This window comes from Cinclus cinclus, chromosome 5 (genome assembly GCF_963662255.1).
Source record: "Cinclus cinclus chromosome 5, bCinCin1.1, whole genome shotgun sequence".
Classification (NCBI taxonomy): Eukaryota; Metazoa; Chordata; class Aves; order Passeriformes; family Cinclidae; genus Cinclus; species Cinclus cinclus.
In genome coordinates, this window is record NC_085050.1 from 18,231,349 (window position 1) to 18,258,240 (window position 26,892).

Here is a 26,892-nt window from a genome sequence, read left to right on the forward strand (position 1 = left end):
GACACTGATTTAATGGAGTTGTCCCTAAGCAGGTTTCCCCTAATGACTGAGATCTGAGTGTTTCAACAAGACAAGAGAAGCAGAGCAAAGGCTAGAATTAAACTGTCACAAGCATTGTGTGTTACTCAGTGCCTGATGAAATTCCCTAATTGCCATTTACACTTTTTGTGTATCAATCTTTTTACATGGCTCAACATCTAAGGACACATCACCATGACATAAACAATCAGGGTAATTACAGGAACAGATATTTTGCAACCAACACCACAGCTGATAGACTGGGGTTTTTTTTACACAATGCAAAATGCATAAATTATAGGACATGTAAAAAATTTATGGATCGCATGGTGCCCTTGGTGAGGCAATACATGGCCATAATTGACATTAGGAAAATTGGTGCTCAAGTGAGTGGGGAGAGCATTAAGCCCTATTTTAACTGAGTAATGCAATGGCCTAAGGCCCTGGATCTCAAATGGTTGCCAGCTTGAAGGCTGGCTCTGGTGTTGCTGCATAGTACAAACAAATTATGTAGTCTCTTGTTTCTTGCTTCCTGCTGTTATATCATCTGAAAAGATATTCTTAAAGATACTTATCAGTGCAATTTCCTTGTCTTCCTCAAAGACTATGCTAGAAGAGTTTTGAACACTCCCCAGCAGATTGGGATGCTTAGGTGCAGAGCATCCTTTGGGCTGTGCTTGAGGACAGGTGTGACACAAGGAGTGTTTCTGAAGAAAATGACAGCACAATGGCTCAAATTACAGGCTTGTATGCTAGAAATGGGAAGAAGCTGAGCCTGAGTATATCCTGGGGAAATCTACTTAGCCTGGTACTTAGCCTTTGGCCAGGCTGGACATGTCTTCACTGCCCTCAGAGCTGACACCTCTATCCATGGACAGGGGAAAGAAGAAATCCCAAGCAGCTCATTGTGTCTCAGGTGGGACCCCATCTCTGCCTTCAGTCCTTTCTGCTTGTGGCAGCTCTTCTTCCTTCCCTTCAAACATAACAATGATGCTAAACCAAGGAATCCCCAGGCTGATGTTCACCCAGCTTGGGAAAAGGAGGGGCAGGGAATGACATTTTGCTTTGTCCCCTCCTTCCATCACATTGCACGCTTGGGTTGCTGGGGATTGAAGAATCACAGACAGAGCAGGAATGGGGCTGGAGGAACAGAGCTCCAGAACAGGCCAGGATTTCCGGGGGTGGGATGAGGTGGAGTTGATACTGGGGCTGGATGGACCTGATGGTTAAATGACTGCATGTACATGGCAGCAGGCAGAGAGCACTTTGCATTCATCAGCAGCAATTTCAACACTACCTTGAAACACAGGGAAAGGAATAAGTTTTACTTCCCTTGGAGTAAAACAAAATGCCTGGTGAGCCAAGCAAGGATGCATGGAGCTGGAAGTCCTCTAAGAACCTCATGGTTATGGATGTGATGGAGCAGCTCCAGTCTACGCCTCCTAGTCAGATGACCACCAGCCATGCATTCACAATATCAAGTCCTAAATGAGATGGGCTCAAAGCATTCGATGAGATGCTGTGAGAAAGCAGCTCAGTGTTCAGGGGCACCTCAAACCAGGGCTTTATCTTGGGCACTGCCAGGGGAGGGATGGAGGAGACTTCTCTCCCTCTGCAGGAGAGCAGCCAGGCCACTGCACCTCAGGTGTGCACCCACCTGGAGCGTTGTGTGCAAGCACTTCAGGTGGGTACACTCAGGACAGATGTCTGCAGAAGGAAGAATGACCCATGAGAGAAAGTAAGCAGATACCAGTGGCTATAAAGCTGAGATATTACCGCTAGGAAAACAATACTGTTGAAACCAGTAACAGAGAAAGAGCCTGAGAGTGTAATTTGTGGATCATTCAAGGTCATTGTTAGTCCCTTGAGAGAATGACAGGTCTGGTTCTTGGTGATTTTGGAGATTCTGATTTAGTGGTTTTCTACTGTTGCAACGAACTGTCCTGTAATGGATATGAATGTTGCCTGAGAGCACTACAAAGAATCTTCCTCTATTGTAAAACTAACTTCTTACCAAATCATATTCAGCTGCCCCTCTTGGATGTGAGTCAGAGGTATAATACCTGAGAGACAACTTTTAAAACTCTTAAGATGTCTTGACCATGAGTAACAGATGATTTGAATAAATTACATTGAGTCACAGCTTAGTGTAAAGCTTTTGGGCTTTCTTACACCACGTGCAGCAGTGCCTGGCCAGGGAAAGCTTGTCACACCATACTGGCAGGAATGTTTGAAGCTACATTTACTCAGCCTTTGTCACTTTTAATTAAAACCCATTTCAGGACACCCTATTGGGTAACTTTTGAGCAAGAGTAATTAATGAGATTTTTGGTCAATGAAAATGTTTCCACAGAGACACTATAGATATCATCAATGGAAGGTGTTTTGGGGGTCAAAATCTCAAGATGGTAAGAGCTGGAAGGACCACTCAGCCAGAGCATCCACAAAGGCAAAACATAACCTCTGGGTGAATTAAGGTATTTGTAGGGCAGTGAAAACACGAGAGATGTGACAAGATACAGTAACCAGGTCTGCTTTTTTGGGGTTGTCCCCATACTCACATCATCACTGTGATGGAGCTGTAGGGTTTTGAGGCCACCCTGGCTCTTGGGATTTGGACATCAGGGCTTGGGGCTGGCTCAGACACAGGACAGAATGTAGAGAGAGAACAGCAGGGTCTCCTCCCTCTTTTGTTCAGTCATAGATCTAAGCCAAAATGTCAAATACATGAGTTTTACAAAATGCTCTGTTCCTCACTAGATGGTGAACACTTACTACTTTCACATCAAATTTTGCATTTAGAAGTCTTAGGAACTTCTTCAAATTGACAAGGGAGACTGAATGGCAGAATTCCTGTAGTGTACATAGAGTATGTTCAACAAAGCAGACTCTGGTTAATGGAAAATATCTCAGAGCTGGGAATGGATTTCACATCTGATGAGTAGAAAGGGCCATTCCAGCACCATCTGTTGACATATCCTGGCAATTCTCCTAGTTGCAAATCCCAGAGGAATTTAAAATTTCCTCGGCCAGGTGCCTTGCTCACCTCGGAAGGAGGCATTGACCTTAGCCTCTGTAAGGCACAATTTTCAAAGCCTGCCTATGCCTGAATGTGCATGCTGTATGATGGGAAGTTGTCAGTCTTAGGCCTGCAAATTATTAGTAGGATAATTGCTTCTGGGTAAGATACCACAAGCAGTCAAAATTTTTGTTGTTTATTTTTAAATAATCACATGTATTTCCATACATGGAAATAATTAAATAGATGTGAAAGATAATGAAGTAGCCCCCAAAATGTTACTTTATATTTATTGGATACAAACAAATGTCATTCAAGGTGGGTTGGGAAACTTTTTTCCTGCTAAAAGTTTCAAGCAGCTTTTCAGCTTAAAAAGGATGAGAAAAATTTCTCTAGAAAAAGAAAGTATCTGAAATATCGAAATCAAGCTTCCTGTGGCACAGCTGGGGAGGCTTAAAAGCAAAATAAAGGGATTGAAAACAGCTGAAAATGGACTGACAAAAACTTGTTAGGGGCAGTCAGCTTCAGGCTTGCTGATATGTGTTAGGAACAGTCCTGTATTTGTGTGTCTGGGGCTTTGCTAATGGTGGGCGTTGCTCCTAGAGACACATAGTCTAAAGATGTGGCTGTTTAATGACGAGATAAGTGTTCAATTATTTTATAATTTGGCACCTGTTACTTGGTCTGAATCTACAGTATTATAACAGGAAGGAGAAAGGTTTCTATTCAGAGTATTTTCTTGAGCAGAATGAAATGTGTGGAAATTTTTGGGCATGTCAGAAATGTTCTGAAGGGTGTACCCATTGAGGATATTTTTGTTGATTTTTATTGCAGAAGTAGTTTTCTATCCTTTCTCTTCCCCAGTCATGAACTAACTCATGTGGAGGTTTAGAGTCAAAACTTGCTCTGTTGGCTGTGTGGCAGGTGTGATGGGAAAATACTTGATTATTTATTATGTCTGTAGGAGAGAAAGAGGTCTAGTCCTTTTGCAAAAATATCCCATTTTTATTAGACACTGTCATGCTGGTTTTGTATATTTCATCTAAAGACAAATGATCAAAGGAACAATCTATTCTTCACTTTTTTTATTGGTGGCACACAAATCCTGAGGCTACTGTTACGTGTGCTTCCAGCAAACAGAGGTCTTCAAGGAGGATACTGAGAGAATGTTCTGAATCTAATGTAGGTAAAATAAATTTGTCTTGTGATCTAGATCATGCACCTCATGAATTTATGCCACCTGTGCTAATAAATGTATATTGGGGTGGACACACTTCACACACTTCAGTGGTTGAGATACATGCTGAGGCTAGTGGCACAGAAACTGTGGCAAAAATATGGAAAATTTACAGGGTACATGTCCAGCCATGTCCTGGACCAGCTGTGGATGTTCAAAGTCTGAGATGCTTTCTGTAGGATTGCCACTCAACATCAGCAATATAACATGGCTCATGAGATCAAGCTGGGTTCAAGAATTATACAATCTGGACTTCACCCATTATTGTTGGCTGAAAGGGGACCATTACCTCCTCACTAAAGAGCAGAGGTCAACTTTTTAATAGCATCTGGGATAGTCTGTGCAAGGATGAATCATTCTTGAGCTACTTTGTCTTCTGCTACACACAAACTTCCAGGAGAATATTCTAAACTCTTCTGTGCTGTTATAAACAAATCACTGTAATTTTCAGAGAAATGCAATCAAGACCAAGAGAACTGCTCTTCTATTTCTGCATGGAACAGTGATGGAGACTTTAAAAGGCTTCAGAATACTCTCAGGTCTCTGGTGACTGTGTGGTTTGGGTTTTTTTGTGTGTCCTTTTTGTTTTTTCATTGCTTCCATTTATTCACAGTCAAAGAAAAATGGCTTTCTTTTACAGCTACCCTAAATTTAAAGCGCAAAACTCTGGTTTTGTTTGTTGTGTTGGTTTTGGGTTGAGTTAATTTTCTTTATGGTAGCTAGTATAGGGTCATGTTTTGGATTTTTGCGGAGAACAGTATTGACAATATGAAAATGTTTGCATTATTGCCAAGCAGTGCCCACAAAGCCTTTTCTGCCCCTCAGCCCATCCTGCCAGGAGGAGGCTGGTGGTGCACAATGAGATGAGAGGTGACACACCTGGGACAGCTGGCCAGGTGTGACAGCAAGGGAGATTCCATCATACCGAGCACATACAGCTGGGAGAAGAAGGATAGGGAGACATTTGGAGTGATAATGTTTGTCTTTCTGAGTCACTGTTTTGTGGGATGGAGCTGGTGTCCTGGGGGTGTCTGAGCACCCCCCAGCCCATGGGACACATGAAAGAATGCCTTGGTTTGCTATGCTTATATGCTTGGCTTTTGCTTTACCTGTTAAACTGTCTTTATGTCAATACAAATATCCTAAATATCCTCTTTCATTCTTCCGATTTTCTCCTCCCATCCTGGAAGTCTGTGTGAATGAGTGGCTGTGTGGGGCTTGGTCACCTACTGGTCTTAAACTATGTCATGTGTCAAAGAGATCAAGGGTGAGATAAATATCTAAGATATTTTAGATCAATTATTCTTTAGTGAAGTAGCATTAATATTGTGTGTCTTCAAAAACTGCATCTTGAACTTCTTTGTCCTAGGCATGTATTTGTTAACACAAATAGTGTAACCATTTTAATGTTTCAAAGAAAACGCTTCAGTTGGATTATGTGAAAGAATCAATTGCAGGTATCTTGTCTATTTGCAGAAGGGGCCTTTATTGAACCTCTTCAAATAGTTCTGGAATGATATGAGGCAGGTACGCAAAACATAGAGTAGATAGCTAAACTTCTGCTTTCATTTGCAAGTGGTGATGGAGTAGGTAGATGCCTGGGGAATTCAAATGTTATGGTTTTTATAGGCAAACTTATGGCCACAAAAGTTATTTTATCTGAAGGAAGTTTTTTTTTTTAAAAATGCATGTTCTCCTAACAAGCATTTAATGTGTCACAAAAGAATCTAAATATTCCTGGCATAATGGTATTGGGGCACAAGGTAAAGAGGCAGGGGAGGAGGCAGGGATTTGCAAGCTAGTCTGGTACTTTCTTTCTTTCTTGTTCTCTTTCCTTCTGTTTCTTTCTTGATAACTGAATTATCACATGGGATGACACATTTTTTTCGGATGTGTGCATAGGTTCTTTATTAATTGAAATGTTGAACAAGGTGATTTTTATCTGTCATATCAGCAACAGAGGGTAGCCAACTCTGTCATGCACTATCTGTCTGTGGGGCTGATAGTATCCAAGTGCCAAGGATATCCTGTGCATTGGCACCAGGTATTTGAGATACGAAGTTTTTTATCTCCTTTTAACATTGTAAAGACATAGAGGGTATGTTTGCAGAGCACACTAATGTAGTGCCACACAGGATAGAAGAATTTGCCCTAGGAGAGCCCAAAAAGCAGGTTGGGCAGCAACACTGCTGCCTGACAGCCTCTGGTCCCTGCCACCAAAGGCTCAAACCTGCACTCGCCATGGTTGTCTCTGCATGGCTGCCACTCTTCTGGTGGGTACTGGCCTCTGTAAGGACATGCTTTGAATCAGTGTAGATAACCAACTTGAATTAAGAGGATTAGAAATTATTATCTGAAGAATGTGGCAATTACTCTAGGCTTTGGAATATTTGGATTCATGTCTCTAACCTATGGCAGATCTTCAGGTCAGAAATTTAACTCTTAAATATTGCTTTATTAGTGCTTCTGAAGGCTGCTGGTGATATTACAAAAAAATTATTGATTGGCGTTAGACAGGGCTGAAAAGTAAAGACTTAAAAAGATCTAGAGGAAAGAATTCTGATCACAGAATGGGTAAAGTTGGAGGAGACCAGAGTTGGTTGGTCAGTCATCTGGTCCAACCTCCTTGCTCAGGCAGGATCACCCTAGAGCACATGGCACAGGATTGCATTCAGACAGTTCTTGAATATCTCCAGTGACAGAGACTCCAAGATCTCTCTGGACAAACTGTTCCAATGCCCCATTACTCACACAGTAAAGGTTTTCCTCATGTTCAAGTGTAACTTCCTGGGCATCAGTTTCTGTCCATTGCCTCTTGGTCTGTTTGCTTGGCAGCGCTTAGCAGAGCCTGGCTCCATCCTCTGACACCTCCCTTCAGATACTGACAGACATTGATGAGCTCCCCTCTCAGTTGTCTCTTCTCCAGGCTGAACAGACCCAGCTCTCTCAGCCTGTCCTTGTAATAGAGATGTTCCTGTCCCTCCATCATCTTTGTCACCCTGCTCTGGACCTGCTCCAGGAGCTCCATGTCTCTCTTGTACTGAGGAGCCCAGAACTGGACACAGCACTCCAGATGAGCTTCACCAGGGCTGAGTAGAGGGGCACGATCAGCAGCCTTGATCTGCTGGCAATGCTCTCCCTAATGCACCCCAGGTACCATTGGCCCTCTTGGCCACAAGGGCACTGCTGGCTCGGGGACACTTGGTGTCCACCAGGAGCCCCAGGTCCTTCCCTGCAGAGCTGCTTCCCAGCACGTCAGTGCCCAGCCTGTGCTGGTGTGTGGGGTTACTCTTCCCCAAGTGCAGGACCCTGTGTTTGTTGAATTTTAGACGGCTCTTCTCTGCCCATCTCTCCAACCTGTTGAGGTGAGAGACAACATCAAAAGCCTTGCTGAAGTTCAGGTGGAAAACATCTACTGCTTTCCCCTCATCTGTCCAGGTAGTTGTTTCATCATAGGAGGCAAGCAGGTTGGCCAAGCGTGATTTATCTTTAGTGAGTCCATGCTGACTATTCCTGATCACCTTTGTGTTATCCATGTGGATAGAGATGGCCTCCAGAATGAGGTGCTCCATCACTTCTCCAGGGATTGAGCTGAGGCTGACTGACTGGTAGTTATCTGGGTCCTCCTCCTTGACATTTTTGAAGACTGGGGTGGCATGTGTTTTCTTGCAGCCCTCAGATACCTTTCCTGATCTCCATGACCATGGAAGGCCTTGCTATGGTGTCTGCCAGCTCTCCCAGCACTTGTGGATGCATTCTTCACTTCCCGTGGACTTGTGGATGTCAAGCTTACCTGGGTGTTCTCTAATCTAATTCTTCTTGATCACAGGAAAGTCATCATACCCTTACCTTGGTCTCCTGGGTCAGAGATTCCTGAGGGCTGGTCTTGTCAGTGAAGGCCAATGCGAAGAAGGTGTTTGGTAACTCTGCCTTCTCTGCATCCTCTGTTACCAGAGTCCCCCACCATTTAGTGACAGGCCCATATTATCCCTTGTTTTCCTTTCATTATTGATGTATTTGAAGAAGACTTTCTTGTCCTTGACATCTTAGGTCAGGTTTAATATCAGATGGTTCTTGACCTTCCTGGTTTCAGTCCTATGCACTCTGAAAATACCCCTACATTCATTCAGAGTGGTCCACCCTGCTTCCACCCTGAGTGAATTTCCTGCTTACACTTGAATAAGGACAGGAGTTCTTTAAACATCCACACAGGTCTCTTCACACCTCTGCCTGACCTCTTGCTCATTGGGAGGCACTGTTCTTGAGTCTGGAGGAAGTGATCTTTGGCTATCAACCAGCCCTCTTGAACCCCTTTTCCCTACAGTGCCTGTTCCCATGGATTCTTCCAAGAACGTCCCTGAAGAGGCTAAAGTTGGCTCTCCTGAAGTCCATAGTTGCAATCTTGCTTCCTGCCCTGTTTCCTCCTTGCCTGATACTGAACTCCAAATCTCATGGTCACTGCAGACAAGGCTGCCCCCAGCCTTCCTATCTCCAGCCTTGGAGGCCTTCCCTGTTTGTTAGCATGAGGTTGAGAAGCAAATTCTTTATTCCTTGTGGGAACTCCACTACCTGTGTCAGGAATTTGTCACCAGTGCTTTCCAGGAACCTCCTGAATGGATTGTTTGCGATTCACTCTTTCTTTTCCAGCTGATGTCAGTGTAGTTAAACTCGCTCACAGGAACTAGTACCTGTGATTTTTGAGGCTGCTAACAGCTGCCAGCAGAAGGCCTCACCCACTGATCAAGCTGCCTGATCCTCTTCAACTTCTATTTGTTTAATGAACTAGCCTGGAGCTTTCTGCATAAGAGTAGGGGTATCTGGGTTTCCCCTACTGCTATTGTAACCAATTGAACAACAAAGGTTAATTTGTTTTATGGGAGTAGCATGCTGTGTTTAACTAAAAAATTAAATTGGAAAGGCAGTCCATGTGCAACTGGAGCTGCAGAGCAGCAGAAGAGCAGAGCAGCACTGGTGAGAAGTAAGAGCCTCTAAACCTTGTCACCTGGGTAGAACAGAACACAGAGCTGATATGGGACAAGGAAGCAGAGACAGCATTATTATCACTGCTAACTCTGCAGAGCAGAAGGGGAAAACTACGATTTGGTCTTCATGAAACAAGATAAATCATGAGTGGAGACTTTAATTTCTCATTCCAGTTAGTCAGTACTGGTGTTTTTTCTGCTCTAAAAACAGGCTGAGCACACTTCTCTCAAGAAAGCAAGCCTTCAAAACAGCTCTGAACACACTGGGGATGCTGGAAGGCTCACACTGATAAACAGGCTGGTGAAATTGGAAGGACTAATCTCATTCATTGCTTGGGGGTGGAATGGAACCTCAGGGCCTGTAAAAGAGGCAAACAGTCTTGGTTCATCTGCACAACTAAACTGGACAAGGTTTGGAGAATATGCTTGGGCACTGGCTTGTGATTATCTCAGCTATTTGGGGGTGTGCTGCTTGACCTAACTCAAGATCATTTGAGAAGAATCCTCTTAGACAATGGCTGGGCACCATTTGGGGAATTTATGGACCAAGATTGGTGCCAAGAAGCAGCAGATGAGGTAAATGGGTTCACAGGAAAAGTTTAACTCATCACAATCAGACAATCAAGCCTGACCTTGGTTAGTTTATTAATACAAATCTATTCAGGGACATTTGCTTATAACTTACACAATTGCTTGCTGCATAAATCGATTTCTCAGGCCATGCTGTAATGAATAGATAGATAATGCCAAGCAGGTAACTCAGTTCCTGCCTTGGCAGACTATCAAGAAAGGGTGCTAGGCTTGCTAATGGACTTGTTCTTTTTCCTGCTCACCTGGCATAACCGATAAGAGCAAACAGCAATGCTGAACATTAGCAGCTATCTGTTCATAAGTGATAAAGGAGAGGTCAGTGTGGACAAACAAAAGAAACAACAGAAAGCAGAAAATGCAAACTGGGGAAGGAAGCAAGGTCAAGGAATATGTTAGCAGAAAGATCACCGAACACAGTTATAAACAAAGCTGTTGCAGCTAGTTTTCTTCTAAGGGGTTATTAAGATGCCCAAAGGTGGATGGGTATCTGATAGCACTTGTCAAATAACTCAAGTCCCTTAAGTCAACAGGCACTCAGCACTGTTGGTGCAATTTCAGCTTGGAACATCAGTGACTCAGAATATCTGATCTGCTGCAGGTGATCTGGCTTCTGCTTGGTTTTATTTTTTGTGTTTTCTTTCTTGCTTACTGAACTGTTACCTAAGTATATACTGCAATAATGCAAGTATCTTTTCCTTTCTGTTTTAGTTACTCATTTTTCCTGATCTGATCTGGTCTGATTTTGATGCTCACTGATCTGTATGTGGCTGCTTTATGCAGACAACTTCTACTTGGGTATAGACTCCCTGTTACTTTGCTTGTTGCAAATATAATTAAGTCTCCTGGCATAGGAATTAGTTATTTAGATAAATAATGATGCTATGATGTATTTCCAACATTTCCTGTATTCCAGATACTGCAGGTTGGTTTTTTTTTTACAATTTTCTATTGATTATTCAGTAATTGTTTCTGTCACCTACATCTCAGAAGACAGCATAAGAGATTGCTTCATGCTCAGATTCCTTTTGACATTCTTTAGTTTTCTTAACCTCAGGCTTTTTCTTAAAAAATATCCAGCCTTTTATTTTTGTTCTCTTCCTACATCCCCATCTTTTAATAGAGTTCACACATATATGGGAGGAGAGGTTGTATGGATGGAACTCCTTTGCCAAAGCTTATTCAACATGTCTCATGTCTTTGTGCTGCCTTTCATCCAGGATAAGGGTCAACAGCCTGTGTAAAATGTCATATCCCATTAGTCAATGGGATACATACGGACAAGAATCTGCTATAAATCAATACTCTTCACAGATAATCCATGTTTCACATATGGTTTTTAAAGATCTATGCTCTTCTAGTAGCTCAGATGGGAATATCAAAATACCAGCAAGGGGTATGTTTATAATATGCAATCAGTATACCAGGATTAATTCACAAGTGCCCCCTCTACCCTTAAGCAACATTGACACTGCAAGGTACTAATACAGAACCTTAAGTCCATTCTCATGCCTTTTTATTTGGCATGCAAAGCTCTTCACTGTATGGTCTGGGAAGCAACACCATATGGGTGCCCTCCACATTTGGCACTGTCCTGCTACTACCCTACTGTATGATTCAGAGCTGAACAAACTTATCAGCGTAGTTGCAAATCTTTCATAACTGGTTTGAATTGTTTTCTTCATAAAGCTGTAGTTAGTAACTACTCAGAACTGCTCAACATTGACTTTTTTTTAAGCTTGTCTTCACCTATCTGATACATTGCATGTAGCAACCTCTCTCCCTTGCCACTTTCTGTAACACACAAATCAATTTACTTGGTGTAAACTGCATTCGTTTTAGAGAATTTGGCACCTATTCTGTAAATAACCCTTCTGAAATTCTTTCTTATCCATAATTTATTTGCTAGAGATGATTCTGAGCAGAACCAAGGGAGAAAGAAAAATGGTCATCACTTATACAGCCTTATGCATGACCTTTGTTGTTAAGACACAGGCTGGACTTCTATCAAATGTGTATAAACAAACAATACAGAACAGTTTAGCTCTACAACTGTGATTTATTATTTCCTTATTCCCACCCTGAACATTCAACATGGGCTGCAGTAACTATAAACTTCAGTGATCACGTTTCAATTTATGAAAAGTAATTATTGATGCAGCAACTCCTTTTCCCTTCTCTCCCTGCTTTCCTTGTGAATGCAGAACTGTGTAGCTGCTTTGCGTAAATAATCATTCTCTTTCTCACTGGGATTTGGTTGATTCTCTTGGTTGCCAAAAGCCCCCGCGATCTTATAAGAAGTGAAGGATAATAATGTAACGAGTATTATTTTAGCCTTCAAGACTGCCAGTTTATTGTGAAGAGCTGCTTATCTCAACATATTTCGGTAGAACTTCTGATGTAATAGGTAACAATAAACAAAGATGGAATTATTAACTGCTGGCGTCATTAAATATATTGCAGATTCAGCAATTGCCTTCTGAAATATAGATGCTGAATTGTGTTTCTGGCAGAACTCTTCAAATTAGTTAATTACAAGTGTTCAGAACATAGGCTTTAGTGAGGAACAGAGTGAGCTGGAGTGCTAACACTTAACTCTGACCTGTATGTACACAACCCAAACCACTGCTGCTCGGAGAACTCCTGGATTGCAACACATGGGCTGCAATCACACCACCACCAACAAACTCCCATGGGATTAGTATTTCACCGGGGGCTTCAGTTTTGCTACATGTGACATTAGCAGCGAAATTCACCTTTAATGTATGGCTAACTATAAGCCAGATTTGTCTTATGCACGCCCAAATAGTTTTTTGTGAACATCTAACTGTGCATGTCATTTGGTACCTTACCTAACACTGTGCCTATGTTGTGGCATTTGTCTGTTTGTCTTCAAGGGCTACACTTGACTTTCTGCAATGCTTCTGGGTTTATCATCTAAACCTGCTCCAGTTTTAATACAGATGCACAGTCTTTTACTAGGCGACAAAAAAAAAGTTGAGAGGGCTGTTGAAATAGCTATCTCTTTTTGTTAAGGAATTTGATATAATCAAATGTAGCTGCACAAGTTTTTGCAACTCAAAGCAGACTGGAAAAATAATGGGGGCCATTTGCAATGGATATCAAATACTTGTAATCTAACCCTAGTGAGTGCAAGTTTAGTATGTAAAAGTCAAGCTTCTTTCTAGCACATTAAAACACCTACTTATACATAGAAAAAACAAAAGATATATCTACAACTGTACTAAGAACAAAAAGTGTTCTTTGCAAAGTTCTTGATCAAATAAATGAAAAACTCAGTAACGTGGCATGCAATTTACTTTCTCAGCAGGAGAGGGAGGAGCTTCAACATCTTCATTTTTATCCCACGACTTGTCAAGGGAACTGCTGCCTCAAAGCCTCAACTCTTTTCTCAACACTTTTGAATTTTCAGTTTTCTGCAAGTGAAAAGTGCCTCAATGATATGTGTGTATAGACATTTATATATAAATACGTCTCTTGAAGATCAGAGCTTTTTTTCCTTTTAAATCATTGCTTTCTTACTGAAACCTCCTATGTCTTGCTTGAAAAACAAAACAAAATATTCCAGGTTTGCTCTGTGAGAAGACTGTATTCCTCAAAGAAAATGACAACTGATGGTCTCATTTGAAGCTAAGAGAACAGACATATAAATAATGATCTTGAGAGATTACAACAGCAAGATAGTATTTCATCCAAGAGATGCCCTAAAATAAATTTCTCCACATACAGGCTGAATTAAAAAAATATTTTTATTTACAAGAGTAAATAATGTAGTGCAAGGCGAGTGGATTTAACCCTCAGTAATGCATAGTTTGATGCAATTTATAGTCTGTGATCTATATAATTTTGCAGAGGTGACTGCATACCTGCTGTAAAGGTTAGACCTTTCCTACAGCCACTTTCTATTAAATCAGATAGAAGGTATTTGCACTCCATACATGTTATCCATATGTCCCATCCAACATTTATCAAATAAACTGTCACTTAAATAGGTGTCTTTTAGAGTCACTATAGAACATGAAATAAATCTTTGCCAGTGTTACCTACAGAGGAATACAAAAATAATTTTTTGTTCACTATGTGTCACCTGATCACACTTAAATATTCTTTTAGTTATTCACTGGGAACCTCCTTTCTCTAATCAGTGGCTCTTGGCAGGAAGAGAGAGATTTTCTTGTGTCCACGAGGGAACGCGGATGCTTGTAAAACTTAATAACTAATACATTTTGACCATAATGCAAATATTCCTGATGTGTTTTCTTTCAAAACAAAACACTTTTCACAATGAAAAATCAGCATGGAATATAAAATGCCAAAAACTTCATTGTTACCATTGCATGTACTGTCCTGACTGATTTCCATGGTACTTGGAAAGTATTGGTGACTGGGTTTCACTTTTATGTTATTTCCATGATTCAAACTTGGAGAACTTTGCTAATTTCACCAATAAACAAGCTCAAATGCAGTAAAAGCAACTTAATAAGAGAGTAGACGTGTTAAGTAAAACTTCATTAAGACCTGTGGGATGTTTGCTCATTTTTCAATTCGGCAAAGATTTCACAGGTTTCCTTCCAGGTCCTTCCATGTCATACAGTATGATCATATATTGGGTATAGTGAGATAATCTGCATCATCTGTTTGGAGTTAAATAAATTACAAGGATGATTTTCCTCTTTAATGGAGAAGTCAGATCAGTAAATTTCCCTACAACTTCAGCTGTTGGACTGCATTCTTAATGCCATGTACAGCGTTGGTTGCTAGTTCTTAGATTTGTAGTTATCCATATCCTGTCTTCCCAATGGACGTCAACCTTAAGAAAACTACACTTCAGCTGGTAACAAGAGGATTCTGAGGGTTTGACTCCTGCTGTGATAAATCACTTGAAAGAATAGGTTCATCTTGCTGTACTGGTCTGGTTGCATCCTCGTTGTCATTCCCTAAGGAAGAAGGGACGTCATGCGACAATGGTCCAGATCTTCTTCCAGGATAATTATGAGCTTCAGAAGAATGTAAAAAAAAATAATTAAGAAAACCCCACTGTGTCTAGGAAGTCTATGAATCAATATTTAAATATTATGTGGATGTAAAATTACATATAAAGATAATATGCAAAGGTTTGGAAATACTGAAAGAAGAATATCTATAACTATATACTTGATAAATTTGTCACATGATTCCCAAGTTACATGAATTAATAGCTAGTAAGAAAAGAAAGCAGGATTTCAGAATTATTTCCATATTCAGCATATTATTCAGATTTACATGTCGTAATTAAAATAATTTTTTCGGATTTAATGGTGCTGGGTATTTTTAAATACTATTTCCTACAGATGTAGGTTGTCAATATGAAAGTAATTTTTTCAGTATTTTATTACGGAAATATATCAGAAAACATTATTTTATGACATATACTTAAGCTGCCTACCGGAGTTAAAACACAACATAAGAAAATGCATGTTGCAGAAGAAATTATTTTTATAACTGGCAATATTCACAATTTCCTAATCAAGTCTTGTGATCTGAATTGAAACATTTGACTGCAGTGGGAAATGCTTTTTAAATGACGACTCATTCTTTTTCATGTGATGGTATGGTTTTCTCCCCTTTATTCAGCAATGTCGTTTTGTCTCTGGTATCTCTTTCAAGTGCAGTAGAAAACGTGATGGCAGTTTTAACAGACTGAAGTCTGGCATTTCTGTTTGTTAATATTCTTTGTCCCAGCAAAAGAGACAACATAAAGCAACTATGCAACTTCTGCAACTCCTCACTGAATACATTTGCTGATTCTGTTACTGGTGTTAAGAGTCTGAACTGACTCTGACTAAGTTACTCCAATGTACCAGCTCTTGGAACCTCACTTTTTCTCCTACTTTGCATCTGAAGAGATCCAGTCCTATGAAACAGGAAACACACTTTGCATATTGCAGAGAATACACTGGGAATCAAAGTCATATAATTATTGTAACAATACTGGATGTTGAGAGATAGGGAATAATCACATGCAGTTTATGTTTCAATTAAGAATTTTCTTTAGCAAGAGAAGTTCTTCAGAAACCAACAGGTTTCAAGTTACACTTTGCTTCATCTACTCCTTTTTAATGATAAAAAAATGACATGTGTTAAAAAAGCTTCTGCTCAGAGGTACTTCTATCAAATCTAGAATTCTGTTATCATGTCTAAAAGTTTTACTGACATAAAAAGATCACTCCTCTTTCTTCAGTTTTACTATGCCACATACTTACCAGATAAAGACTGCACTGCAAATGCAACAAGAATCGATAAAAGAAAGGTTCCCATGAAGTAGATCTGTGACAATAATTTTAAAAATATAGTTAGAGCAGTGCAAAGCCAAGGTAGAGCTCCAAATGAACTGTGCATATAATAAAGGAGCAATACATACCAGAGTAGAGTGTAAAACATTGTTCCAGAGAACTCTCATGTAAAAATAAAGCAATGCTAATGAACATGGACTAATTGATTCTTGGTTACTATTATTCCAGCACCTACAAAAAGAAGATTAAAACAACTAATTAGTCCTCCTCCACAATTCTGTGGCAACAATCATCTGGGAATCCCAGATGGGTATGCAGAACCAGTAATCCAGAAAAACAAATATCATCATCACTATCTCACAGATGGTGAAGTAAAAATTCAGAAAAATACCAGCTTAAACTTATTAAGCACAGAATACCTTACCCTAGAAGTGCATTTTTTATTTTCTTAGTCAACAATGGGTCTAAGCATCCAGACTACACTTGCAAAGTAGTCACAGTTCAAGTTCTAACTAATCTGAGTCAACAGCAGAAGGACTTGGTTTAAAATCGGATGTACAAAATGTATTTGCCTACACAAGCACTGGTGCCAAAACTCCTTTAGACACAATGCTGTATAACAGAATGAAGTCAGAGTTTGAAGAGTGTTTTAGCTGACTAGCATAAGGTGCCTACCTCCTGTGGCATGAGCTGAGCATCTTCCTCAGTTCCATCAAATAGGACTTCTACTAGGGGAGTTTGGACAGCTAAATCATAGGCATCTATTTTAAGCTTCAATTGATTCTTTTCTACAAAGCTAAGGAGGAGTGGTAACATATATATATATATACACACACACACGTTTTCTACACAAATTTTGTTATAAATATACATATAATTAAGTTATGAAGTAATAGATGTGTATATGTGTATACACATGCACATATATATAAATATATAAAAGTATGTGCCCTTTAGGACAAAACTGTATGACAATGGGAAAACGCTGCAGCACTGCCAACTCTGGAATTACTCTCACAGCAAAGTAGGCAGATTCAGCCCAAATGAAGGCAGAATTCTGACTCATGCTTATAATCCCAGATGGTCCAGAACCCCAGTGTATCTGACTAGTAGTTTCATGTGCAGTGGAAGTAATTTAGGGTACAAGTTCAGTCTAACTGCAATGAAGAATAATTTCAGCAGATTGTTGGTGAACAGACAAATGAGGTTTTAATGTTGGTATCATCTCCACTCTTCTGGGTTCACTCAGCAGCAAAACAGATGATAAACCACTCACTCGTCATTCACAGCCTCATGTATTAATCATTAGCTCCTCCTTCTTCAAACATTTGAAAGGCAATTCCACAAATTCACCAAATATTGTGTAAGTTTCACATTCACACTGTTTTCCAACACCTGTTGCTTTACCTGAGCAAAGGAAGCCCAAGTTCTGTACTAGAACCAGAGCACACTAGGAAGTTCATTCATAAATAGTGCTGGCACAGGCCATTCAGGCAGGAAACCAGCAACATTCTCAGTGTGCTGGTTTTACCCTGGGGAGAGGGCACACTAGGAAGTTTTTCTCCATGAGAAATTCCTCTGTGGATTGATGGGACCAATTGGAGGCTGGTTTAGTTGTTGATAGCCTGAGAAACCAATTGGAAAAGTCGGTTCGTTTTGTGAATTACATTTAAAGCAAGTAAACCTTAGAAAAGCTCTCTTGCATTTCTGGCCTTTCACAAGGTAATGCTGACCTGGCCCAGGCCCGCTTCCAATGCAGCCCAGACGGGAGCGGCTCCAGCGGTTGCTGGGCCCCGTCTTTTACCAAGGGTCCCAGTGGCCAAGAGGAGGAGAGGCCCATTGCTGAGATCCTGGCCCTTTTCCCGGTGTGGCCGTGGCTCGGGGGGCCCTGCCCTGCCCCGGCTCGGAGCAGCCCTGGGGTGGCCGAGCCCGCCCGGCCGCCCTCACGGGCTGGGGGGAGGCAGCCGGGCCCGGTTCGGGAGAGCCCCCAGGGCTTTGTGTGCTGGGCAGGGCAGAGGGAGAACCCCCGGGCTGCGGCTGGAGCTGGGGGCGGGCAGCGCCGGGGGAAAGCCATGGACACACGGCCTTGGCACCCATTTCTCCTCTGCGTGCACTTTGCAGTTCTCGTCCTGCCCCTCCAGCGTGGCCTGGGCACCCTGAGATCCTGACACAGCTCCGGCATGGCCTGGCACAGCCCCTGCAACTTCTGGGGGAGATTTTAACTTTTTTCCCCCCAATGCTTAGATAAGACTGACAGACTTTCCATCCTTCCTTGGGTGAGAGGGAGAAGAACAGAAAGGATACACCAAAGTCAGTGAAGTAAGAGCTAAGTTTCTAAATGGAAGGAGAATGAGGAGATGCCATGAAGGTTGGCTGAAATATCTTTTTGTAAGTTATAGGGGTGGACTGTACTTCACGAAAAAATTCCTTTAAACCATGAAAAAAAGAAAGACATGGAGGGTGGAGCAAAGTGTAAAGTGTTTGAAAAATCCTTTGCCCCGAGGAAAAGAGGGAGATCTCTGTTCCTGGGAATGAAGAATGAACAGAGAGAAGTGAGCTGAAGAGAACTTTTGCCTTTGAGTAGCTCATCCTTAAAAGTAATACCCCATGACTTTTTAACATGGCCCACAACTCAGTTCTGAAAAGACTGTGAAGTGGGAGGAAATTCATGATAGCAGATCCAGGTGGCTGTTAATCATGAAAAAGTAGAGTCAAGAGAACTGGTGATTTCCTCTCTTAGCAAAACATCCTTATAGCTAAACAAGAAAAAAACTCCTCTCCCTAAAGTGAATTGAAAAAGATTATTTAAGTAAGGAATTGACTGAAGTGTTCCTGTATGTTGTTAAGCTGTAACAAAGGGGGGAAAAAAAAGACTGATCTAAAAATCTGTTCTGAATTTATTATTATTATTTGTATTTGTATTGTTAATCAAGTTTTTTGTTCTTTTCTTTATTCCCTTTTTAAGTTTTAGGCCTGCTTTACTTTTAGTCCTAATTCTACTTCACAACAAAAGGTAAATATATTACAATTGGCAAACCTTAAACTATTGCACTCAGGTAGCTAATATTCTTTACCACAGTATCTATGCCAGCCTAGACGTATTTGCAGAATCAATAGGAAGGATTGCTATTATCCCAGTTACATTTTAAAGTTCTATATTAAATTATGCTACATTTATAATTGAAATACTGGTTTGGACTGTACACAAATCATCAGTGCCTAACTTAGCAACTTAAATATATTGAACTGGAAAAGACCTCCTGGATTGTTGAATCCTGTCCTTGCTATTTCAGGTAACCACATATAACCAGGTCCCTTTAATAGGCATAAACTGAAATATATTTAGGGCATTTAAGAATTTCAAGTATGTTGACCTTAATCTGCCTTAAATCATACAGGTGAACAAAGTTAATCATTATAGGAGTTGCTGTCCTCCAGAGTAAATGTTACTCATGTGGAAAACCAGAAGATGCTGACTAAGGGTAAAAGACTCACCTGTAATATAGTTCCTGAAGAAGTGATGTATTACTAGAATGCAATGCTTGATCAATTTCCAAGTGATCCAGAATGTAGGAAGGTATGGAATTGCCCTCTTCTATGACAAGGGCCAAATTGAAGAAACCCTAACAGTAAAAAAATGCACACTTTTTAAACATTAAATATCTAACATTTTCATATCTATATTTAAGCACCAAGTATCTAAATAATTATAACTGTCTTCCCTACATTTGTTTAACATAATGTGATATTTGGTAAACAATTACTCAAAGAGAAAGAGCCCTTTCTCATAACCATATACTCAGGAAAATACTGAAAATACAAAAGAAGCATTCAGATGTTGTGACACTGTTTACTTAGCTCGTATCTTTTCCCACATGGTTTCTTTCTTATATTTACTTGCTCTTTAAGCACCATATCAAACTGTCATATTTTATCTCCTAGGGAAATACAGAGTGAAAGCAAAAATGGATTTCTATTCTGTTACTGTTTAATTCCCCTTCACATAGCTCTACAGGTAACAGAATCTGAATAGTGAAATAGAGAGCAGAAGTTTCCTCCAGACAATTTAAGTCTTTAATCTTACAGTTTTGCTTGTTTGGACAATTCTTAGGCAACCCATTGTCTCTTCAGAGTCATGAAGATGAACACACAAGATATTTTACAGGATTCCCCATCAGTTTGACTTTCATACTTCAACTATTTATGCATCTCTCCTTTGCCAGTTTATCAGTAATATTTTGTCCCAAAAACCTCAAAACAGAACCCACCCATGCTACTACCTCTGATAAGTTCATTCATACATGACACTGTCTGGGGATATTGCCATGAAGACAGGGAGAACAGAATATTGCATCCAGGACACTTCAGGAGGTTCAGGAAGGAAACTCAGTGGTGAAACACTGCATGTCTTTGGTAATGTGACATGGTGTATTTTTTAATTATAAAGGATTTTAAGATGAAACTTTTGTTAGTGAACAAAATTCACTCTGGGATTCATCTGGTATAATATACCAAGGGAAATGAGCCAGTCTTCTTTTTTAATCATAAAATGGCAGAGGATAGGACTTGACTATAACCCAGCAGTCCATTAGCTCTTCCTCGTGCAATAGCAAAAATACTGAAGTCACAACTAAGTCAGTTAGTAAGGTAATAAGTCAATTGCCAAGGTAAGGTAGCCCTAAATTAGGCTATTTACCTTTAGCTTACAAAGCACCTAATTCTAGGACCATTAATCTATGTTAAGTTTATCTTCTATTATGAAACAGCAACTACTGACTCACAAGGTATTTTGAAATAATTGTAACTTATTCTAGCAGGTTTCTTTGGTGCAGGTGAGGCTGAGCAGAAGAACCAGTCACAGCTAAATCCTCAGATTGTTTTACACTCTGATGTTTTGCCATGACTGCAGACCCACCTGTGAATCACCCTCCAAGGCAGCCTGGGCGTACATCCGCATGGAGAGCTCAAGGTCTTTAGACTGGTTCTGGTAACCATAGTAGTAGAAATCACCCATCTTCAAATAAGCTGTGGAAGAAATCAGCAGAAGATAATTCAGACTTTGTAGCAGTAGAATCAACCAACTATTCTCCAATGTGATGGAAAAGTTAACAGTAATTCTATTTAAAGGATGATATTAAAAACAAATGTATTCTTTCTCTCTGGTTGACTCTGTAGCTACTTCCTATCAGCCTCCCACTGAAAATAATTATCCTGGATGAAATCTCTCATTGTTTCTCTTCAATGAATTTAGTGAATGACATTGCTTTTACAAAAACTGAGGCTTGAGAGTCTTTATATTGCATTCCTTCTTCACTTGCTGAATCTGTCTTTGGACAACCCAAAGCCTTATTTAGTCAGATTAGCCCTACTAAATCGATGAGGATTAAAACCATGCCATCTATGTGTTTGCTCTGTACCTGACACTGTGGTGGCTGAATCTTTCCTAAAAGTTACAGAATGTTGCTGCTGATAATTTTATTAGTTTCAAATCCAACTCAACCAAGGACAACAGCAGGGATACAATTTTCCTAGTCTAGAAGGGAGCAATGCCCACCACATATTTTACAAACATCTTTCTGTGACATTGCACCGTAATGAAATTCATCAAAAGAGAGGGGAATCACCCAGACAGGAGCAAGCATGATTTTGCACTGATCTTGTACTAATTCTTGCACTAATTACACCAATCTGTGCTACTGAATTTAAAAACTCCTATGACTGTGTCTACACTTATCTGACCTAAGCTTTCCTCAAATGGTTTCAAACTCTTCTACACTTAGGCTTGTGCATCTACAACAGCTACCAAGAAATCCCACATGTTTTAACAGCAAAATGGGATGGAATGACAGTTCCATTCTATGAGTCTGACCTTCAGAAATTTTTCTGATGTAAGCTTGTACTGGGAGATCTACCAAAGATCAACCAAACCACACCTTGCTGTGGTGTCTACAAACTTCTCAGGAAAGCTAACAGTGTTTGTCAGCTCCTCTGGCTTCAGGCTATATCCACGTGGTATTCAAGTTTCCACACATTTAAATTTCCCACACTGTGTATTTAAATGAATAACATGAATTATTTTTACACTCCACTTTTCCACATGCTTGTTACAAACCGCGTAAATGCTCTTGTGAGGCAATCAGATCAGTTTTCAAATATCCAGTAACGTTTTCAGAGGCACCAAAATGACTTAGCTATTGAAGCCATAGATGTAGTAAAATTTATGGCCTGAGGAATGTACCTTATTTGCAAATACATCTTGGCGAATCCTTTAGTTCTCCAAGGTAAGCCCTATCAATGTTGATAAACTCTGTACCCTAAGAGAAAAACTAATAATAAATTAGATAAGGAGTCCCTTAGCCTTTATTACTTTCTCATGACTCAATTATGATATGGAAGTATATTTGCTTTTGGATTTTCCCTATGATAAACCAAACAGCATGAGCTCCTAAAGCCAACTGCTTTTTTTTCTTAAACTTTGAGTCAACTGCTTAGACTCCTAAATATCTAGCCCTTCCTCAGGGCTTAGCTTTTTTATTTTATTAAAATTTTATCCATTTAATTCAATAAAAAGGAAATATTCAGAAAACTTGTGCTGAAATACAACACTTTAATTATCTTTTCTTTCTTGATATTCCTATTAAAACACAAAAAAGCAAATGTATGATTTAGGAATCATGTAGGAATTAATGCTCCCTCAACCTGCTTACTCACATAGAAGTTGCAACAACACAGTTTTTAAAATTTAAAAAAAAAGTAAAATTAAAAATTAGAAAGAGTTCCTTACACATACCAAATGATGGAGCATTGACTTGAGAAACAGAGAAATTGTAGTATCTCCATACACAATCAGTTGCTAGGTATTTTCTTGCTAGGTCCTATAAAGGAAATAATTGATTCATTCATATCCCAGCTAAGAGACTAATGACACACATTATCCTTAACAAGGTCTCCTTTCAGAATAATGAGCTGTGAATTCATTTACTCACTGGTCTTTCTTCACAGATGTGTGCTAAATTTGACTGTGACACTTCAATCCCAGTTTCAGCTGCTAAAATGTAATGCAGCAGAGCTTCATGCCTAATGTTAGATAAAATAAATTAATGAAAAACCTTTAAAAAACCCCATGCATTTTAATTACAGTGAAAAAACAACCAACCCAAAACCACTAAATAAATGCATAAAATTGCCTACGAGCAACATTTTGGTACAAAGTTGAAGAGCAAAAGGCTGGGAAACTCATGCAACAGCGCCATATATAGGCAATGCTTGGTGTAACCAGCCACGCTGGATTTCAAGAATTTCCAGTCCTTCCCAAACTTTTACATTGAAGCTATTGGCTCCAGTGTGCTTTTACTCTTGAGTACCAGACTGACAGGAAAGAAGAACTGATACTAAGCCAAATTCTCTATTTAAATGTTTCAGATAAAACATTCTTAAAAGACTTTACTTAAAAAAAATAAATCTAGAATTAACTTGGCTGTGTATATTATCTATCTAACATTCATCTGGCTATTTTTTTGGTATGCTTTACCTTTCGTTTATGTGACTTGTTTTTTCTTTTGAAAAAGGATTTGCCTCTCCTTATATTTGAATGTATTAATAGAAAAGCAGCCTTTGTCCCTCTAAGGACTTTATGCATCTTACTGACTGTAAAGCAAGTAGTAAAATTTAATATTGCATTTGCATTATAGCAATTTAGTATTCTGATACTAGTATGAGAGTACTTCTTATATTCTCTACTCCATATTATGAAGACTACGTATTTAAAATTAAAAGGAAACCATATGGGTAGTTTTAAAATCCCAATAAAAGACCATAAAAACCCCACTTCTTTCCTTCTGAAGTTTCCTGAAGTGTTGCCTATTATTTTCTCCACAACACAAAGGTAAAACCATGTTTCAAATGGCTTGTTTAACTGAAAACAGATATGGTCAAATACACATTTGAATTCAAGAGTAGCTGCTTAAGCAAAGCAACTTTAAATCAGATTGTGAAAGCAGTTGTCCTTACAGAACTACCAGGTGTAACCTCCTGTTATCCAGCTACTTCTGCATGATTACAAATTATTCCCTGTACTTGCCCTGTAAAAACATCTAGTACAAGAGAGACCTGAGACTACAGAAGAAATTCAGGGGAAAGCTGGGAAATCGGTTGATACTTCAGTCTCAAAGGGCAACTAAGAAAAGAAATTACATTTATGGCCTTTAAATCAGTCTTTGAAGATCAAAATACCATGACAGACAGATGCATAAAACATGTGTCTGCAAACAGTGGCAGAAAAACACATTACTCGGATAGACTGGCAGTGGAACAATTTACACCTATGAAATTTACACCCTGGCATCTCAAGTAGGACTCCAAATTTTCCCTCCCAGCTGTTGAGCCCAGACTTTCTGGAATCTTAATGCTCTACCTGTCATCTATCTGTGGACTCCAAAGTGAGCTGGGCAGAGTTACAGGCTTGCACAAAGAACAGGCAACAAAAATATCAGCAGAGTTTTTCAGTGTTCAAAAGTGGGCTCAAGTCTAAGAAATGTCTGTGATTGACTGAGTAAAAATACAGTTCTAGGAATGGGTTACTCCAGAACATCCACTGACAGTTTCTTGCAGATCTCCTTAGCCTGAAGAACAAAGAGCCTTTGTTTTAATCATATATGGCAGTCTGATGTTTGCACACACAATATCTGATGCTCATGCCTCAGAGGCTGCTAAGATGGAGCATTAACCTGGACACTATTTTGAAACCTCCTGAGTGGCTCACTGGATATTACAGCCCCCTATTATACTTACACAAAAGACAAATTAACAATATACACAAACCCCAACAAATCTAATCCAGCAGCTGGACTTTTCATGACACAGAAACATACAGAAGAGAAAAGGTAAAATACGAGATTTGTAACAGAATAGTAAAAGTGAAAGGTGTTCCTCTGGTTAATCCAGAGCACATAACACAAATATTATGGGATGAGAACTACAGTTGATACAACTATTTCACACTACAAACTCCTTGTTTTACACTTGATTCTGTTGAAATTGTTGAGTTATACTTATTTCCTCCTTCCGTTTATGTCAATGGATGTTTTGCAATTTATTTTTGTAGTGCTATTACGTTTTTTTTTCTTTAAGGTGATGGCCCATTATTAATTATTTTATCTTGCTATAAAGTAAGTAAAAAATAGAAAATAAAGAGAACAGAAGAAACATACCATGAAAGTTCTAGATAAGCATTGAGAGCTTTTCTGATTACATGACCTAAGTAGCCATTCTTCTCTGCAATGTGTTTTGCCCAGCTGTGGAATAGAACAAACAAAAAAATGAATGGTCATGCTCCAGTAATGCTATCCCAAATCAAGTAGGCTCAAGGAATACAAAAGGACAGGGGATCACCATCTGACTTCTTCTGTAAGACAAACTATGGGATTTAACAGTAGTCAACTGCATCAATCCTGTAACAATTGTCTGAGAACATGAAATCTGTTCATCTCTACCAATGTATTAGAGACATCCTATGTTTTTGTCTCAGCAATTTTTTTTAAGAAAACAAACATAAGTTAATAGGTGCTATTTTTTGATACAAAATGCCAATTCTACCACATCACGAGACCTATATTCCTTGAAAATAAAAAATAGTGAGGCTTTGTTAGGTACAAACTTTCAGAGTAGTTTGATACAATCTTTCCAAGTTGGTCTGGAAAAAAAATGTAGTAGAAGTACTCAATATATCTTAAAATCTACTGGTCATCTAAATAATACACATACTCATGCAGATCAAATATTACTGCAGAAGAACTTTTTGCCACTGAGGTAAGCACTGTGAAGTACAAGGTATTTAGGCAATGGACTTAAAAATCACCAATAATCAAAATAATCACATTGGAAATATAATCTCCTTTAATAAATGGTCTCCTTATTTACATTACAGCTTTTTCTGGATGTCTGGGGAATTCTTCCATATTTCCTGTCATATAATACAGAGAGCATCGCAAAGTCCCTTCTATATGTCCTCCTTGGGCAGCTTTATAGAAATAGCGTGCAGCAACTGTCTGTGAAGAAACAAGACACAATTAGCAACTCTGCATTATTAATATTTATTGAGATTTCTTCCTCAGGACTCATTTCATCAAAGGAATAAAAAGAGGTAGCTGGCTCATGAGGGCTAAGATAGTTTAACTACTTTCAATGTACTTAGATGAAATGAATTCTTTCTTCTAAATTTTTAATAGCTTAGGCTAGAAAAATTTTGAAAAACATATATTTGGGTCATATATGGAACATTAAACAGTAAAGTGTCTAAATGTTTAACTAACACTTGCTAACACAAAAGTCTTGCATGCACTGACAAAAGTAAAAGGAGTTATTCACTAGTAGGAAGATTATTAAGGCATCATGGAGAACAGAATTTTTGCACTTGTGATGCCAAATGAAGGCTGTGGAGCAGCAGCCATTCTCTGTATGTTCAGCAGATCACAACCACAGTGCTCAAATCTTTGAAACTGGTTTATAAAAGATAACATAGATGGAGTAAGCAGGGCCAGAGCTACAGAAGTAGGAAGGCTGTGTGACTCCACATTTTACCCTCAGGAACAGTAATCTGTAAAGTAAACCGAACCAGCAATACAACCCCAAAATAATATATTTCAGGAAAATTTTAACCATCAATATATGCTTTCTGTTAGTGAGCATGGACTACACAGTCCTTCTTGCCATTGGCTTTGATGAATAAAGAAACCGGGGCACTTTTATGTGTACTCT

At 39.5% G+C, this 26,892-nt stretch overlaps 1 protein-coding gene across 1 annotated transcript in view; it reads right to left on the reverse strand.

Moving 5' to 3' along the window:
* Positions 1–14,692: 14,692 nt before the first annotated feature.
* SEL1L3 (SEL1L family member 3) overlaps positions 14,693–26,892 on the reverse strand; it is a 30,113-nt gene continuing 17,913 nt past the window's right edge. The window contains exons 15-23 of the mRNA XM_062493433.1: positions 26,056–26,183; positions 25,347–25,430; positions 23,124–23,214; positions 22,928–23,012; positions 21,053–21,162; positions 19,633–19,760; positions 16,266–16,368; positions 16,108–16,171; positions 14,693–14,862 (exon numbers count right to left, since the gene is read on the reverse strand). Of these exons, the coding sequence (XP_062349417.1) occupies positions 14,693–14,862; positions 16,108–16,171; positions 16,266–16,368; positions 19,633–19,760; positions 21,053–21,162; positions 22,928–23,012; positions 23,124–23,214; positions 25,347–25,430; positions 26,056–26,183 (963 nt within the window). The remainder of the gene's footprint in view (positions 14,863–16,107; positions 16,172–16,265; positions 16,369–19,632; positions 19,761–21,052; positions 21,163–22,927; positions 23,013–23,123; positions 23,215–25,346; positions 25,431–26,055; positions 26,184–26,892) is intronic.